An 18,369-nucleotide genomic window follows, 5' to 3' on the forward strand; every position below is an offset into this window, starting at 1 on the left:
CCAGTCCAAGCCTGCGAACCAGCCCCGACCCCACTGCACGCCACAAGTTTGCCCCCAGCGCCTCTCAGACGCTGCGCCTTCCAGACGCCCCGAGACGCGGCCGGGCGGGGCTCCAGGAGGCACTCGGGGTCGTAAAGACGCGAAACTACTTCTAGGATTAAGCGCGGGAGACATCTCCGAACTATCCAAACCCCGAACTGCCCGGCAGGCTCCCCCTAACTGGGAAGTCTCTAGGCACCAGAAAAACCACTGGCCACGAAACCCAGCTCTGCAAGGGGCAAACCCCACACTTAATGGGAGGTTTGCATGCAAGATGAAGCACGTAAAGAAGCCCGTAGACACTGCAGAGGCCAAGGGCAGGAGGGATGCGGGCCAGGGGCAGGGACTCGGGCTCCAGCCTTCGCGCCCCAGCCGGTCTCGCTCTTCTGGCGGGGGAGGCTCCTCGCGCCGCCCCTCGTTGGGGAGAAACGCCGGGGGCCCCCGGGTGCGGGGTCCCGTTCCCAGGCAGCCCCGTGGGCATTCGGCTCCCGGCCCCGAGCCTCGGCGCTCCGCCTGGGGAGGCCCGCGCCGCGCTATTTGCATATTCCCGGGAACACAGGGAGGCCTGCAATTTTCTTTTTAAAATCATTAGGCAGGGTTTAGGGCCAGCGCTTCCAAAACCCCGCAGAGTTGATGTCGTCCTTAAACCCTCTCTTAAGAGAAGGGGACTGGCCTATTCTTCTGACTTTTTTAGAAGAGAAGGTGACTCCTGGGGCTGCATATTCAACTGGGGGTGGGGGCGAGGGGGTGGAAAGCTGATTGTGAACGAGGCAGTCGGCGGGGTGGGTGGAGGGGGCCGGGGCGCGGGGGTAGGGGGGTTGGTGGGTGGAGGGCAAGTCATCTCTGGAATTCAATTGTTAAAAAAAAAAATCATTTATAATTAAAGGGACAAAATAAAATACGATCGTCTCATGCATATTTAATCATTCGCACTTCCAGCTTTGAAACCATTTTTCCCTGCGTGAATTTTCTCACTCATTTAAACTCTTAAGTCGACTGTTGTTCGCAAAAACATCTGGACAATGCAGTTTTCAAACTTGTTTAAATTCGAACAAGCTAATGGAACCCCGTCGCAGGTTACAAAAAAAAAAAAAAAAAAAAGCAAAAGTTAAACCTCCGGTGAAAGTTTGGGGTGTGTTTAAAAAACAAGTAGGGTTGAAGTAATCTTGAATAGAAATGCAAATATGTGCATTCCGATTTAGCCTAATTAAACTAGTGTTATGTGCAAACACATTCTCTCTACACTCGGGCTTTGGGTTTAATAGAGCAAATTAATTCCCCTCGATGGAGTATGTTTTTGCTGTAAACCCTCCCCTCCCCCGACCACCGAAAATTTCCCACGAAGTAAAACACGTCCGCGGGTCCATCTCTCCGGCGCAAAATGGAGACGCGAACCCCGACAGTACAGGCGGGCCTCGGGCACCGGGCGGTGTCTCTTCCTCTTTTGGGGTTGAGACTCATCCTGATTTTTCATTTTGAAATGAACCATGCGGGATTTAAACGGGGCGGGGGCGGGGGCGGGGGCGGGGGCGGGGGGGAACCTCAGAAATACTTTAGCTACTTGGACTCTCGACTCCGAGAGGGGAAAAGTGCTAACGCGACGACAAGCCAGATCGAGTTCACAACAGCCTCATTATCTAAGGCCAATGTCCTCGAACTTTTTAAAAGCCACTTGTCCAAAAAAGGGGCCGGTGCGTGGAGCGGGGGCTGGGGGCGCCCCGCGGGCGGCTGGGGGCTCCCCTCACCGCCCCCAAGCGACTGTGGCGCGCCCTCCCCCACTTCCGCCCACTCTCTCCAATCTCCGACTCTGCAAAGTGTAGGCTTGTAATTCAGGACAAGTGTGACACCTACCTGTGAAAGGGGGGAACCGTCCCCTAGCCGGTCCCGCGGCCCCAGCCTCGCTGCGGCGCGGGGATCTGCGGGGCCGCCTACCACCCGCACTGTCGCGGCTGGAACATCTACTAATTTAATCAAATCCAGCGAAGAGATCAATGCCCAATTTTGAAGGGGTAGGGAAAAGAGTGACTTGGGAAAGCCTCCTCCTTGGCATCCCCTAACGCTCCCCGCCCGCATTAGCCCACAGCACCTTTGAAATAGTAATAAGGGCTAAATCCGGCATAAAATCGAACTCATTAGCAAAGTTCACCAGCTGATTGCTTTGCATAAAACACGACACTGATTGGAAGTAATTAGGTTAAGCGATGGAGCTCGGGTGGTGCGCGTCTCGAGCAGGCTTTGCCATCTCTTCTCCCTTCTGGGCACACACTTGGGTCTCTCTCCTCCTTCCTCCAGGGTCCAATCTCCCCCAAGCAGCCCCCCATCAGTGATCCAAATCTGCATTCCCGGCAGGGCTGGGGTCCCCGGGGCTTGCCGCCTAATTATGGTTTCCCCTTGGCACACTGAGGTTGCTCTGCGGAACCTTTCATTCCCCACTTCGAGAAAAAAAAAAAAAAAAAAGTTGCAGTTTCCACCTTTTGTCCAAGGCGATGGACAGTTTACTGAGGCTTCTAAAAAGTAATGAGTGGCTCTGATTATGTTAAAATCTCTTTTAATTAAATATTTTGCATTTTACAAAGGCGGCTGCAGTTTCTTTTACTTTTTAAATCTAAGAGTATAACCTGTTTCCTTTCTGTAATAATACTTTAGCTCATACCCAGCAAAAAATCAATAGGTGTAAAAAAATTAAATTAAACTTGTATTTTTAAACTATGAAACAGTTTGGGGGAACACAAATGTATATATTTATATTACAAAAAAAAACATTAAATGCCTGTACAGGTGTCTTAATTTCATAATTTACTTCAAAGATATTGAATTATCAATTTAAATACAAAAATGCTACATTAAATATACAGAATAAGATTTAATACAAATCCTTTTTTAATTTTTTTTTTCTTTTCGGTTGGTTAAGACATTTTTGCGTGGGGAGGGGAGATGTTTACATGTGTATGTCATCCATCTCCGTGAACTATAAACTTTTTAATAGGAGGGGTAGTTTTGTTTCTCTCTCTTGTTGATGGAAAAATAACTGCCAAGGCCATGTTTTTTTTTTTTTTTTTTTTTAATAAATTAGGAAAGTCCGGGACCGACGCAGCCCGCGTTAAATGTCGGACATACCTTTCTTCAATTCATAGGGAGAGTCTTTGCACAGGTCTAGTTGAGACTGGCTCCGCAACATTTTCGGGTCTTTAGCCAAAGCGTCCGCTCGGTTCAACACGGTCTGGTTTAATCCATTGAAATGCGAGCCCGGACCGGTTGTGGGGCCCGGCCCTGGCCCTGGGTGGCCGTGAAGGTGTCCAAAGGAGCCATAGTTCGTGTAGCCGGGATAGAAGGGCGCCGTGTAGTAGAGAGGCCGGGACAGCACCGTCCCGCCTGGAAAGGGACACTGCGCCGAGGGCGAGCGCGCTGGCGCCGGGGCCGGCGATGCGCGGCTGCCTCCCAGGGCCTGCCCCGCCACCGGCCCGGGGCACGGTGGGCAGGGAGAGCCTTCGCTCCCGCCGCCCCCGTCCTTGACCTTGTCCGAGGATGTGGCGATCTCTGCCAGAGACCACAGTTTGGGCTTGGCGAGCACCGCCTGTGGCGGCGGCGGTGGCGGAGAGTGTATGACCGAGGGCCCGCCGGGACCGGGGGGCAGCTCGCCCGCGGCTGGGTGCGGGCCCGGAGCCGGCGCGCCCGAGGGGTAGTGAGGGGCCGGGTCCTCGGCCAGCCGCGCTGCCGCCGGCCCGGCCGGGGAGGGCCCGCCGGCGCGGGGGGGCCCGGGCAGCGCGTCCAGACGGCCCTCGGATGGCGGCTCCTTAAAATCCGAGTCGCTGAGGCTGCCCTCCGTCTCCTTGCCGGCGGGGGTGGGCGGCCCCTGCAGCCGTTCGCAGCCCGCAGCCGCCTTCTGCTCCGCTCCTCCTGCGGGCGAAACCCCAGGCCGTCAGGGGCGCGGGGGCTGCGCGCGGCGGGGCCCGGGTCCCCGCCCGCAGAGGCGGAGAAGAGCCTCGCCCCCAACCTCCGGGACCCCGCTTTCCCATCTAGCTCCCGCTCCAACACACCCTCTCCCGGGCCCACCAACCTGCTTCGGGGCCCTCGGAGTCGCCCTTGCCCTCGGGCTTCTGGGGCTCGTCCTCGTCGTTCTTCTCCAGATCGATGTTCTCCTCCTCCTCCTCGTCCTCGCTGCGGTTCCGCGGCGTCCACGTCATCTTGTTCTCCTTCTTGAGGCGCCGGCGCGCGTTGGCGAACCAGGTGGACACCTGGGTGAGGGTCATCTTGGTGATGATGGCCAGCATGATCTTCTCGCCCTTGGTGGGGTAGGGGTTCTTGCGGTGCTCGTTCAGCCAGGCCTTGAGCGTGGCGGTGGCGTCTCGCGTGGCGTTCTTGCGGTACGCGGGGTCCCCGTAGGGATAGGAGCCCAGGGGCGCCGCGTATGGGTGGTACCCCAGGGAGCCGGCCATGCCCGGTGTATGGTCGTAGGGCGAGCCCTGCAAGGAACAGGCAGAGAGAAGGTGAGCGTGGGCCGTGGTCCCCAGAACCACCCAGACGACCAGGGGCACACTTGCCCTGCGCCCAGGGGTCCGCGAGCCGCGAGGCCCAAACGCCGGCTTCCCCAGGGGTAGGGCTGGCGGGCTCAGACCCGGGGCAACTCCTCCTCCTCCTCCTCCTCCTCCTCCTCCTCCTCCTCCTCCTCCGCAGGCAGCGGGGGCGCCAACTCCTGACTCCGGTCCTTCCGGGGCGCCTGACGCCGTCCCGGCCTCGGCGACACCCTGCAGGGCCAGTCCGCCCCCCAAGCGCGGATCCGGCCACCGCGGCCAGGCCCTCCGCCCAGACAGAGGCCTGGGCAGCGGCAGCGACTCGGCACTTCGCGCCCTGATGGCTGCGCGGCAGGCGCCGAGGAGGGAGGGCGAGAGGAGTCAGGGCATTCTTCGCCTCTCAGAGAAAGGCAAAGGAAAAGCTAAGCCTTGCGCGGGCACTCCCACCCCTCCAAAAATGTTACCCCAAACCGAAGCCACAGCGCTTTTCCAGAAAGTGCACCCGGCCGAAAAATCCCGGATGCACCGCAGCTCGGCCGACTTTTCAGAAATTTAATACCTCCAAATCGGATTGCGAAGATAGGATTACGGATTTGCAACATTTTGGAGGACTAATTAAAGGCGAGGCCAAACACATTTACATAGACTTAGCACGCTTCTGCTCGGATTTCTGGTCCATTTCTTTGGAACTACTTTCCCAAAATGGCAAAACCCGAAATAAAATAAAATACAATACAATAAAATACAATGAGATTTGCAGGGCGGCCCGGGGCTCCGGTTCGAACCGAACGCTGCTCTTCAATTGCAGCGACCTCTCCCCCAAAAGCCCTGTCAGCTCAGCGCCCCAAGCAGGACGCGCGGCTCCGCTCTCCGAGCAACTCCAGAGCCCGAGGCCCGGGCGAAGCCGAGCGAGACGGTCGCCCAAGTTTGCAGGGGCCGCGAAGCTCGGCGGGGGCGGTCCGCGGTGGCGCCGCGGCCCGTGTCCTCCGCGGCCCCCGCCCGCCCGCCCGCCCGCCCGCCCGGCGCGGCCCCAGCTGCCCTCGCCCGCCGCGGCTCCCAGCTCACTCACCACGTACGACGAGAAGGCGGCGGCGGCGGCTGCCGCGGGGTCGGCCCCGTACTGGAGGTGCGAGTTGTAGCCCGGCGAGGGCGCCGTGAAGGCGGTGGAGCCGGCGTAGGGCGAGAACGCGGAGCCCGACGACGAGCGGCCGAGCTCATCCGTGCGGGGCCCCGAGATGACGCTGGTGCTGTACGCCGGGCACGAGTAGAGCGCCAGCGAGGCGGACGGCTGGTACAAGTAGCCCTGCGGGTAGGACATGGCCACACACGGGCATGGGGCGCGCCGCGCCGCGGCCGCCAACGAGCCGGGCGGCGCCCTGCGAGGGCGAGCGCGCGGGCACCTGGCCTCCGGCTGCCCCCGGCTGCCGCTTGTCGGGCCCCGGCTCCCGGGCTCGGGCCCGCGGCGCCTCCTCGCTGGCTTCCCGCGCGCCTCCGGCGGCGACTGCCGAGCCCGCTCCTCCGCGCGCCTCGCTCGCCCCGGTTGGGTTTGCCCCCCCTCCCCTGCTGCTTTCTCTTTTTCCCCCTCGCTCTTTGCACTGGGGGGCTCTGCTTTTGGCTTCGCAAAGGTCCTGCCAAGATGCTAAGTTGGAAATTGAGGATTCTGACGCCTTGTGCGCGCCCGAAGCTCCTCCTTCCCGGGGTGTAGTCGGTGGGAGGACTGGCAGGAACCTCTGGGCGGCCGCAGCCAACCCGGCCGCCAGGCGCGCCTCGCCCTCTCCCTCTTCCTCCCCGGCTCCCTCTCCCGCTCGCTGGCGCTCCCCTCGCCCCTCCCTCGCGCCCGCCTCTCCTCCGCGGCCCTCCTCTCCACCCTCCTTTTTTTCTCCCCCCTCCTCTCCCGGGTCTCTCTCCCTCTCTTCTCTCTTTCTCAGACTCTCGAGCGCCGGCCCCAGGATGACAATCACATCCCAGGCGCGCCGATCTTTTCCAACTTTCCTTCCCAGCTAAGTCGGGGTGGAGCGGCGGATCCGACGCAAGGCGGGCCCTGGTGGCGGGTCCGGTCGCTCCGAGGCACAAAGGCGACGAGGCGGCTGACTGGGCGCCCGCGAGCGCTCCGCTCTGTGCCGGCCGCAGGAAACCGCGCAATTAGCGGACGTCTTGCTCCGCGAGAGGCTGGGCTCCCAGGCGGACCGCCGCCTACCTGCCCCCGGCTTCTCCCCCCCCAGCCGGGGAGCCGGGGAGCCAGTTGGAGACCCGGAATGGAGGTCCCTGGGAGAGACGGAGGGGTGCCTTCGTCCAGGGCGCAGGGGGGCCGAGATGAGCGGCCCTCTCCGCCAGCAGCAGCAGGTGGGCGAGACACAGGCCCCGGACATCTGCACGTCTCCGGCCTCCCTTCCACCAGCTCCCCGCCAAACGGCGAGGGCGGGGCGGGGCCCGGGACGGCGGGGTAGCCTTTCTCTGGAGGAGAGGTAACGGGTGGGAGCTGCCCTACGGAGAAGCAGCTGTCCCGGAGCGGGCCTCCGGACCCTCCCGCCCCCGCCAGGACGCACCGCCTCTTTCTCGGGGCTTTCCATCCTCGGCTCCCCCTGCCAGGCCGGGGGTTGGGGTGGGGGTGGGGGTGGGGGTGGAGGGTGAGGGTCCCCTTCCCCTTAGCGCGCACTCTAACACCCGCCCCCGCTGCATTGCAAACACCCGGCATTGCCCAACCCAACCACTGTTTGTTCAGCGAGGCGCTGGCAAGGCAAACACACACAACTGAGTCACAGGCAGAGCCCTTGCCCACGACGGCCACACGGATAGAATACAAAACAGCCCCCCTGCCTGGCTCTCCAGCCCGCGCCGCCCGAAGCCAGACGCGCTCGAACTCCGGGACAGACAGGGGCGCTGGTGAACCTAAACAGGGGGCTGCTGGCACGGGGCGGGGCACTCCCCTGAAGCTCGGGCGCAGGGACTTGGTGAACTTGTATAAGCCTGGGCCACACGCAAGCCGAAGCACAAGCACGCGGTTCCCCACGATGCCTGTCGCCGGCAAGATACGCTTTATTTCCAGAGCTCCAGTCCCCGCACAGCAACCGGGTCGGTCAACTCGGTGGCGTTGGGCGGCGGGACTTCACGCACGCGCGCTAACTCCTCCCCCGCGTCCGCTTCCTCCCGGCCCCGCCCCTCCAGCCCACATTGGACAGTGCTTCGGTCGGCCCCGCCCAGTGCCTCCCTGCCTCCGTCTCTGATTGGACGCTGGCCTCCGTTGGCCCTGCCCCTCAGCGACGGCAGCCCGCGGCCCTCCGAGTCCCGGCGCCGAGGGGGTGGGGCCGGGCGGGGCGGCGGCGCGCTATTGTCATGGAGACGAGAAGCCGGCGGCCGCGGAGGCGGGCGCAACCCGGCCCAGGTGGCTGCCAGCCCGCGGAGACGGCGGCGAGGCGCAGCGGCGGGGACTGCCGGTCGGCGCGGGAGGGAGCGCGGAGCTGGGCAGTGCTGGCCACGCGGGCAGCAGGGTTCGGTGGAGGCCGGGTGGTCGCGGGGGGCGACCCCGCCCCGCTGCCTCCGCTCCCGCCTCCCGCGGCCCTGGCGCTGCTCAGCGCCCGCCCCCGGCTCCGCCCGCCGCCGCCGCCGCCGCCGCCGCCGCCGCCGCGGCCCCTCGCGCTAACGGTCGGTAGCGGCCCGCGCGCGCCGCCCGCCGGGGGCTCGCGCCAGCCACGAGGGAGCGTCCGCAGCCCGCGCGCCCGCGCCGGACAGTAGGTGAGTCCCGCGCCCGCCGGTGCCGCCGCGGCCGGCCGGGCCTCCTGCCCTCGAGCCGCGCCCGCGGCCCCCCGTGCCCCGGACGGACGCGGCGGCGCCCCGCGCGGCGGCGGGCGGGCCTCTCGCGAGGTCGCGGGCCCCGGGCCGGCGCGCGTGGGCGTGTCCCCGCCACCCACGCGCGGCCGAGGCCGCGGAGCCGCGGAGGAGGGGAGTCGCGGACACCGACGTCCTCCTTCCAGCAGCGGCCGCCCCGGGCCGCCCCCGCCCCGCCCCGCCCCCGCCCTCCCCTCGGTCCTCCTCCTGCCGTGGTTTCGGTGTCGGGGCTGGAGAGAATCCTGAAAGATGCTGAAGCCTTTCGAATTTATGGTTCTGTTGCTGTGGTTGTCACCTCCGCTCTACGTCAAATTTAAGACTCATTTCTTAAGGATGTCTCTATTTTCTGCTTTATTTGCACATTGATGGCTCCGCTGCTCGGCTGGCCGCGGCCGCCCCGCGTCTCCGACTTGTGCTAATACGTGAAATGGAAGAACTGGTGGGATCTAGATAGCATCTGGCGGGGGTGCTCCGTGTCCGTGGGGAAGTCTTTTTCCTTTTCTGGTGGTAAACACGAGGTTTTTCCCTTTTTGATCCTGGCCGTGGGTACGGTTGAGGTCCGCTCTCCCCTCCCTGCCTTCTCCTTTATCGTCAGCTTTCCCGCTTGGGTCCCTGCTCCCCGGCGAAGCTGCGGTCCGGCTGGCCTCGTGCTGGAGCTTCGCCCCCGCGGAGGGGGGAGCCCTCGCCCCCTCCTCCCACGTTCCCCAGATGACTCCTCTTTTGGCGTGGGGGGGGGGGAGGGGGGAGGCGGGGGGATTATTCTTGCATTTGTGTCTTTCTGAACATTTTTAACTTCCACTGAGGGTAGGCGTGCCCTGTTTGTTTTTAACGTGGCGCTTTAAAAAATTGGGATCTTAAGACTTCCTAAAAAAGGTTCATTGGTTTGTCGCGTCCGCACGGATGCGGTTACGCGTAACTCTTAACATGCAAAGCTTCCAAGTAAGATCCACAATTGCATGGCTAAGACATGGCCGCAGAGCTTGCTCCTCGAGTTTTGGCTGTGCAGTTGTCATCGTTTAAATCAAGTGCAAAAGAGGTTATTCCTGTTTATTTAGCGTAATAACTGTTTACAGTTAAAACTTTAAAGACCCATAAAAGTGGGTCTGCTGTATTTTAAAGATCTCATCATTCTTGTAGGAGAGACACAACACGGGCACTAGGAAAGGCAACAGATTGCTCCTGTCATATCGCTTTGCTGTTTCGGAGTGTACTTAAAGGATTATGATTGATAAGGCTGTCTTGCCAGAGAATGTTGACACAGGTGTGCATCGTTATCTTAATTAAGATCCTGAGAAAATGTTGTCTATAAAATGGTGACATAAGAAGGGCGGCATATTTTTGTACAGTTTTGCTTTTGGAGAATTTAATTGCACTTGAAACCTGTCTTTGAGCTTCCAGATTTTGTGAGCACTTTGGCAACAGAAGTTTTAGAGAGAAATGGTAGTTTAATGTTAAGTGCTCTGGCATGTAGTAATACTACTTGTGGCTTTTGGGCCATGCCTTTGTCAGCTTTCTTTGTGCTCTTTGTGGAGTCATGGTTACTAACTTAGGGGGAAAAAAAGCATAAATGAGACAGTCTGTTATTAAGCAAACATTTATTAGCGTTGAGAATAAATCTGTAGAGGAAGGCTCGCTTAATGCGCAGAAACAGGAATATAATAAGAAGGCAAATATAGGAGAAATTTATGCTACTTTATATTTTGGGAAACTGTCTCCTAGAATGTTTTAATGATCTAAAGTAGTTTCTCTTTTCACATCATCAAGTACTTAGCTTAGTTCTTTATGGAATGCCTTGTTTTTATTAACAGAAAGAGAAGAAAACTGTTTTATTTCTTCCAAAATACTGTCTATAAATTCAAATTATGGGCAAGTGGGCATAAGTGCATTTAGCCTCTTATTAGTTTAAGGATCTGAATCATAACCTGGGCGACCACTAAAATAATATTACTGTCCTTTACTTCAGATTTCTGAATGCAAAACAATAGCGAGACGGATGCTGCTGATTATATTACCCTTGGCTCACCCAGCACCTAATACCCTTTAACATAAGTATTGCATTAAGATTTTCCCCCCTCTCTTTGTAGCTCATGATTTCCTGGAAGCTGGCTGTCCATCAGTGTGTATATAAGATGTGTGAGTGTTTTTCTTTAATATTAAAACTCATTGTAGAAAGAGGAAATGAAAGTGGAGGAGGCCATAGGCATATGATCGGAGAAGCCAGGTGTAGAGTCACAGCTCATTCGTGACTCCAAGGATAATTAGCTGGCTAGAATTACATGGTAAACTAAAATCAAAGAAAGACTTATTTAGATTTGTTTGCTGAAACTAAAACAAGAGCATTAATTTCGAGATAATTACTTTACTTATCCCCCACGCCCCCCATCAAAATTTTTGTTCTGGCAGCTAAGATCAGCATCCCTATGCTGTTTATCCATGTGTTATTTTCAAATTTTATATGCAGTGTTAAAAGAAATGACATAAGAATGTGAACTAATTACCTATTGTCTGTTTTAATGAATAACACTAAATAATTGTTAATATATTTTTACATTATAGAAAGCTTAGGAAAAAATTAAACATTCTTCAGTTGATAATGTGCAAGTAAATGAAGTCATGTAGTCATAAGCGAGTTAAATGTGTTCTTTAAAATAGAATATCAAGAGAGTATCATATTTGGAATACTGTTTTAGCTCTGAGGTAGCACAGCCTTTTTTGTGTAGTAATAGCTCAATATGTATATAAGTGTATTTCTCTTCAATTTCTACATTTTATTGGCTCTTTTAATTTTAACATCTTTTTGGTATATTGTTAGCTGTTTTATAGAGAATAATTCTGCTTGAAAGATGCAGTTGATGCAACTCTAAGAAGATGTAAAATCCTGGACTTGTTTTTCTCTTGTGCAGTAATGACTATGGTTTGCTGTCACAGCACTACTCTGAAGTATGATACTTATAACTTATTTCTGCATAAATTCACGGTGTTTTCATAGCTAGAGTATACCTAAGCACCAATTTAGCTTGGCAAATTAACTTAGATGCTTCAAAATTGAAAACTAGTATATTCTAATGTAGTTCAAGTTTAAATCTTTATTAGTAAGGATGCACTTAACATTTGTTCAGGAGAAGGAAATACAATTTTCTCCTGCAGTTGTCATTTATGTAATTCATTTTTCTAGCCTTTTCTCAGGCTAATGATATTCCACACCTTGATACAGCCTTTATTTGTTTATTTGGAGTAATATGGAGTGATACCTTGGAGAAAATTAGATTAGATATTCCTATCTAATATCCCCAAAGTATTTAACTAGTCTTCTGTGTTTCTTTAAGCAGAATCATTTTCATTTTTGCGTGTGTGTGTGTGTGTGTGTGCAGTTTATAAGTATGACGCTTCCATAATGCATTTGGATGTTTTAGTTCACTTCTGAATTATGGGGTTCCTCCAAATGTTGGCTGAAATTTGTCCTTGTATATCCCCAAGCTCATCTGCAAGTGAGTGTCTGTAACACAGTATGTTTATGTATGGAGTAAACCCAAAATAGCATCAGTGTTGGTTTTACCAAAGTATTTATATTGGTAATAGGAACTAAGTACAGAATGTAAAGAATGTCACTTGAGGCCTTTGATTATTAAAATTTTACTAAATGCATTCGCCAGAGGTTCAGTAAATTAGAAAAATTTCTGATTCGTGGAAATACACTGAATAATTAATTTTTTATGATATCATTGGATGGTGAAATTTATAAACTCAGTGCTTTCCATAAAAGTCAAGACTGAGGTTACATTTTATAGGAATGGAATTATTATTTAAAGGAAATAATCTGTTTATACCAAATTATAGTCTTTCATTATTTTCATTACCCAGCTCTTTTAAGAATAACTTTAATAGGAGGATCAACTCCAGGCAAGGGTACTAAACTCTTTTAATGACAGAGGGTGTACAGGTATGTGTAAAGCTTGTCATTTCTCATCAAAATAGGGGCCGCTGAATATAAAGATGAGAAAAAATTCTTTTGCAGAATATTCACGTTGTCTATTGGGGAGAGCAAGGAACTGGATTTAGTGGTAGAGAATATTTTGTTAAGTAAAAAAGATGATCGTATGACCAAAGGAAAAAAGGCTAATTTAAACAGAAAGCAACTCTAGTTAGTACAGCCTGCGTAGAACAAATGCTTCTGTATAAACTTTCAAAGGGCTTAAAGTGATTTTTAACATAAAAATGAAGTGATACATAATTGTTTTCAAATAATACACTTGTGTTGCCCAGTCTCTGATTGGGTCTTATGGAGATGGGGTTTCATGTATGACCAGGAGCTGATGCCTTACAGCAAGTTAGAAAATACACAACAGGAATCTAAGGAAAATGTGAAGTAGTGAGCAGCTGATTTCTCTCCATTTGACTTTAAGCTTAACCTTTGTTTTGTTGTTGTTTTCAACCATGTTGAATTTTTACTGAGTATTGGTTGGCGATTCCCCCCCCCGCCCCCACCCTAAGAAAAATCTAAACCTATATGCAGATGGGTTTTGTTTTATATCTGTTGTCACCCAAAATTTGCTATTAAGATTTATGTTTCATCTGTATTCATGATATTCATATGTATTAAAACTGATACTCTTTTTATATAAAATAGGTGGGAGTGTCCCCTATTTAAAAAAAATATGAAGAAAACATGTCATTTCAACAGTAATGGGTTATGGTTGATTAATTGAGACGGTTGTACTAAATGTTCTCTAGTGGAAATAGCTAGAGTATGCTTTTTGAGAAATGTGTCATTCAGGAATAAAATCAATTGAAGTATTGGTAATTAAATTGTAATTCCATGAAGGAAGGAAGTGAAGGAAAGATGAAGCTAACTGTTGCTGTTTTTCTTTTTAAGAATCTACAGTTCATAATGGAGCTTCTGTACTGGCTATCGGAAGGAGGAGATTCGGAAGATAGGGAGGTAATATTATCTCTTTTAAAAGAATACTTTCCTCTGTAATCCTGAGCCTTTATTACATATAAGAACTTTATCTACCAGACAGCAATTTCTTTAAATGTGGGGTATGAAACGATCTGATTTTCCTGTGCTGAGTTTTGAGCTGCTTCTCCGAGGACTGTGGGCTGTGCCCGGAGAGCTGAGAAATCTCATCTAGGCATACTCAGCACCCTTAAAATAGCTTCTTTCTGAGAATTAGATCTGTGATGGTGGCCTCCCCAGTTCTAGTAGACGTCATTTTAGTTTGTGGCTGATGTGCGTGCATTCAGCATGTTGCTTGGCTGTCCTCATTTACCTCCCAGTCTTTGTTGCCTTCTCTGGGAATGCACTCTCTGCAGGGCGATCTACTGCCAGCCTCACCCAGACTCTGAGTGGGAGACTTGGTGGTTGACAACTGGCTCCAGAGCTCTGCCAAGGAGTGAGCCTGGGCCCAGCCTGGGCTGCTCTGGTGCAAGGGGTCGCACACACATGGGTCCTTTGCCTTGTTGTTCACCCCTTTAGGTCCCTTTCCATTTTCCTTGCAATCCTAGGTTACGGATAATATACTTTCCTTTTCCTCTCATTAGGTTGGCTTGCTGCTTCCTCTGCAGCTGTTGCAGGGATTCACATGGAATGGAAGACTCTGTTTTACTCTGGATGATATCGTTGATCATTTACCCTTGTGGGTTTTTTTTTTTTTTTCCATTTTCAAACATCTAATGTTAGTGTTAAAGAATGACTCTAAGATTATTGAGGAACAATATTCATGCACAATTTGTAGCCAGAAGAAATTTGTATCATGCTGTGTTGCCACATTGAATATGCAGGTGAAATTAAAAACAGAGTAAAACTCTTTTATGAAAGACCACTGACTGTGTCTAAGAATGTTTATGTAGGCTTTAGTTGGGGAATGATATTTATATCTATTTTTTTTCCTTTTTAAGAAAAATGATATACTTTTCTAGTCACCAAAAACATCTACTTCTTGAACTATACCTGTGGAGGGATATTAATAGGACAATAAAGGGTTTCATGGTATCCAATTATATAATTAGGAAATTGGTAAGCAGTGTGGTAGCTAAAACCAAATTCTTCCATTAAAAGAGCTAGTGTACATTTAAAAACAAAAACCTGCAGAAAACAGACTCTTTGAACTTTAAATCAAATGACGTTTTCGGTTAACAGAACAAGAAGGGGAAATATACCAATCTCAGGTTCTTGTATTGATGCCAAGGTAGAAGTTGTAAGCCGAGGAAGCCATTAAGATGTAGCCTAGGAAAAATGGTGATATCAAAGTGATTACTTGGAAAGCAGTTTACATTCACAAAACAATTCAATATTATGACCTTGACCAACTTTTACACTTCAGATGCTTGGGTTATTACTCCAGTTTTTAAAATATCACTCGATAGCTCGGGTATAGAATGCAAGGGTATTTTTGAAGTGACTGGGTCTTGCTGGTCATCTTAAAATAGGCTACAGTATTACAAAGTTGAAATGCAATATGTATTAATAGAAGGAAAATATAAAATTTAATATCCGGGTCACTCAGAGACCTTTATACCTACTTTAAAAGTATAATCTTGACATCTATGATACGATTTTTTTGTCTTTGTTATATGAGCAGAATTATGGATATTCTACAATCCAGATGTCTCATTTATTAATCCCAAATCCCATTCTCTGTAGTGGACATTGAAAATAAAAGGTGTATGTGGGAGAGTCAAGTTTTGAGTCAGAGGCTAATTTATTAAGCATTCGGACGTAGACCAGCAGCCTTGATTAATGTGGGACCATGAAAGCGGACAGGTGAAACTGTTTTTCAGCTGAAATTTACTAATGCAGCAGTCATTAAAATTAAATGTTTGTTAACATAATAGCGATGGCGTTTTCTCCTCCTCCTCCTTGTGGTTTTGTCCAACTAGATGTTACAGTGGCAGTTGTACTGACTGTTGAGTGTTTAAATGATGACACCATTATGTGAAGTGATTTTGAAATGAGAGATTTCAGCCAAGAATTACATCTGCTCCCATCTCCTTCAAATCATACTCTCTGGCAGTACAGATTATGATTGATTTGTTTGTGACAGATTGCAGGAAACAGTCATTGATTTTTCAATATTTTACCTTAAAATTATTTACAGTTGTAACCATGGGGAGGTATTTCCATGGGCTGTCAGCCCCTGAAAGACTAGGATAATATTCCCTGCTCTCTGACAAGACAAATTACCTGTAATGAGTGCAGTAGCTGAAGGGTATACTTTTATTTTAAAATATGTCAATAACCCCAGTGACTAAACGAATATTGATTTAGCATAATGAAGCCTGAGTAATGTGAAAATGAGCTTTTTCAAGGAGCCTGGTAAAGACTTTCTTTTTAGCTGGTTGTAAGAAGCTTTTCATTCTTTTCAACCAGCTCCTGGAGATAAGGAGTTTTATATGCAAACCATCAGGAATGATAGTGTTGTTTGTGATAACAACCTGGGGCCAAATATTTTTGCCTTTACTTTTATCGATTCTTTTTTGCAAATCTGATTTTGAGTCTTAACTTTCAGTCATAGAATTTGATTTCCTTGATCTTATCTTTAACCGACTTAGTATATTCACAGTTGCAGCATATTTTGCATTAGAACCTCCAGTCATGAATATTAAAATATAACTATATGTATGATCATTTGTAGATGACATAATCATTATCTTAGGACATTTCAAACGGGTTATTGTAGAATTTAATGCACCGTATTTTATGGGAGAATAATTCCCAGTCCCTGGACATCAGATTGCTTTCAGTGAACGAAGATTAATTTACTTAGGCATCGGTGCATGTTTTCATTTTTGTCCAACTTCCCTCCCATTTTTTGAATGTAATTCCCAACTTTTCATAGATTAAGATCCTAATGCATAAGGTCCTCCAGGCAAGAATAATAGTAGAGAAGTATATAGCTGTATTTTAGAATCCATCAAGGAGCCTGAAGACTTTGTGCCTGAATAAGTATCTTCGTATCTAACTTGGTTAGGAGAAAATAGGGTAAAAATTGCTAGTAATATATAGCAGAAAAAAGGAAGTATTTGAACAAGATATCAAACTGATAATTCGTGGAACTCCAACGTACTTTATGATAACTAATAGTAACGGCATCTTATTAAAAGCAGTAGGTAAAGGCCCTTTAAAAATTAATAATGAGTTCCGATTGAAATAAAATTCAGATGGCTCTTTGTGAGTGCTAGTTATCTTGTAGGATGGCCCTGGAAATGTTGCAATAAAATGAAAAATAGAAACCTATTTCTTAATGGAAAAAAGGATAGACTCTAGAACAAAAATTATCATTTCCCCCATCCTCAGGAATTTGCCTAAGGGTGTGACACTCTGTCACTGGTCTTAGTTGTATTCTGCAGTAGATCCGACGCTTTATAAAATCACTGGTCCCATGGTTTCAGATACTGTAAGATTCTATTTCTCTATCACCCCCTCCCCCAAATTCTTGTGCTTTTTCTATAAACAGACCTTTGAAACTAGAACTGTGAGAAGTACATCATTATTACATATAAAACTGGTTGCCCACAAATTCTTCAATTATTAATTGGCTTTACAGTTCTTTTTTTTAAGTTGATGTACTAACTGTACAACTTATCCATGGATAAGGTGATATCTATAGATATGCCTTCCAGAAAAAGAAATGAATATAGGTTTTTTTCTCCGTAGTTTTTTTAAATAAAACATTTTTTTTTCCAGACAAATCTAGGCTAATGAGAACATCTATATTGTCATTTATTTTGGAGATAAAAAATAAATGTATTATTCTCAGCACTTCTTGACCACATCATATGGTTTAAACTTGTGGGTTCATTTTACAGTGCATGTATAGAACTACTTATGTGAAGTAGGTTTTAATAAATATGTAGTTAAAGTAAGGCTTTTTCTGGGGAAATGATTCTCTTTTGGATACTACGTCCTTCTCCATTTCCCCCCCTTGGGAAAAAAAAATACTCTGCCCTTGTTCTTTAAGGAAAAATTATTTATATAGAGTGTTTTTAAATCATGCAACTTATTGCCTGGGGTTAGTTAAGACATTTTTTTTTTTTTTTTTTTTTGGAAAAGGAGAAAATGCCCCCTTTTAAAAAATCTTTCTTGTTATTTGTATCTATTAAGATAAACAGTTTACTTTGATACGGTACATACCAATCTACTTAGTTAATTTTTTTTCCAGAATTCATTTTGCTGTATTTGGTCTGACCTTCTATGATAACTTAATATAGGAACAAATTAGCATATAATTCTATTTTCCATGTGACCTCAACCAGTTGCAGAATCATACCACCACTTTTGGAGGGCAATTCGATAGTGTATGTAGACTGTAGCATTAAGTGTTTGCAAATGTTTAGGGCATCCTGGCTAATGTGATATCGAAAAGATTTCAAAATCATCAGTGAGAGGAAATACCCCAATTACTAACGTATGAAAACACCTCCTAAAGGTACCATTTTTAATTAATGTACATAATTGATTGGTGATTTGTCTTTCCCCTAAGCAGAAAGTGCAGTTGGTGAAGTCTGAGATATTAGGGATTGAACGTGACAGTGATCATGACAACTAAATAGATCTTTTTTTCTTTTTTTTCTCTTTTAGATTTGGATATCAGGCTTTGAAACTTCCTGTGGTCTGTTCAATCTAGACACAAAGGACCTGGGACAATCAAGTGCTCAAGAGGTTTAAATTGTTTTGGATGTTCCTATTTATAGACAAAAATATTTTTCCAATTCAGATCCTCACTTGTTACACAGAAGGTCATGTTCTTCTTGATCATCCATTTTGTTTGAAATGACTAGTATTGTAGAGTATCACCAAACATTTTCTGTTTGAATCAAAGCATAGAAAAAATAAAATCAATTCTGTATGTTGACTTTTTTCTAAAATGTCTTTATTGGATCGAATGAATGTTTATACTTGAAAAAAGAGGGTTCCGGAAAAAAAAAAATCCCTGTCTCTGTCATAGCGATTCTTCCAGCAGTTCAGCATCGTTATATATGTAATATAACTATT

At 48.9% G+C, this 18,369-nt stretch overlaps 2 protein-coding genes and 1 long non-coding RNA gene across 14 annotated transcripts in view; 1 reads left to right on the plus strand and 2 right to left on the minus strand.

Moving 5' to 3' along the window:
• Positions 1-2,570: 2,570 nt before the first annotated feature.
• Positions 2,571-5,940, minus strand: IRX5 (iroquois homeobox 5). The gene is made up of 3 exons (XM_038531021.1): positions 5,620-5,940; positions 4,097-4,502; positions 2,571-3,936 (listed from the first exon to the last, which is right to left on the minus strand). Exons 1-3 carry the CDS (start codon positions 5,866-5,868, stop codon positions 3,140-3,142), a joined length of 1,452 nt encoding a protein of 483 aa, XP_038386949.1. The 5' UTR covers positions 5,869-5,940; the 3' UTR covers positions 2,571-3,139.
• Positions 5,941-6,431: 491 nt separating this feature from the next.
• Positions 6,432-18,369, plus strand: part of LOC111092789 — a 60,758-nt gene continuing 48,820 nt past the window's right edge. For 2 of the 12 annotated variants that reach the window (XR_005355731.1, XM_038531022.1), the window contains exons 1-3: positions 6,432-6,893; positions 13,249-13,314; positions 17,956-18,036. Coding sequence is in view for 3 of the 12 variants with exons in the window: in XM_038531022.1 (XP_038386950.1) it covers positions 6,864-6,893; positions 13,249-13,314; positions 17,956-18,036 (177 nt within the window). In the remaining 9 variants the exon portion in view is untranslated. Of the gene's footprint in view, positions 6,894-8,194; positions 8,283-8,592; positions 8,883-8,908; positions 9,637-10,459; positions 10,509-11,187; positions 11,316-13,248; positions 13,315-17,955; positions 18,230-18,369 lie in introns of those variants that run through there. The other 10 variants (XR_005355737.1, XR_005355735.1, XR_005355734.1 and 7 more) reach the window with 10 other exon arrangements.
• LOC119870321 overlaps positions 14,002-18,369 on the minus strand; it is a 54,057-nt gene continuing 49,689 nt past the window's right edge. The window contains exon 6 of the long non-coding RNA XR_005355741.1: positions 14,002-14,601. This is a non-coding gene — a long non-coding RNA (uncharacterized LOC119870321). The remainder of the gene's footprint in view (positions 14,602-18,369) is intronic.

The sequence above is a fragment of the Canis lupus genome, chromosome 2 (genome assembly GCF_011100685.1).
Source record: "Canis lupus familiaris isolate Mischka breed German Shepherd chromosome 2, alternate assembly UU_Cfam_GSD_1.0, whole genome shotgun sequence".
Lineage (NCBI taxonomy): Eukaryota > Metazoa > Chordata > Mammalia > Carnivora > Canidae > Canis > Canis lupus.

What these genes read in the sequence shown, in the direction of transcription:
- IRX5 (XM_038531021.1), bottom strand. Translation starts at nt 5,868, where the DNA reads ATGTCCTACCCGCAGGGCTACTTGTACCAGCCGTCCGCCTCGCTGGCG. An exon ending in CCGCCTTCTCGTCGTACGTG is followed by an intron (nt 4,503 to 5,619) that starts GTGAGTGAGCTG and finishes TGTTCCTTGCAG; the next exon opens with GGCTCGCCCTACGACCATAC. An exon ending in CTCCGAGGGCCCCGAAGCAG is followed by an intron (nt 3,937 to 4,096) that starts GTTGGTGGGCCC and finishes TTTCGCCCGCAG; the next exon opens with GAGGAGCGGAGCAGAAGGCG.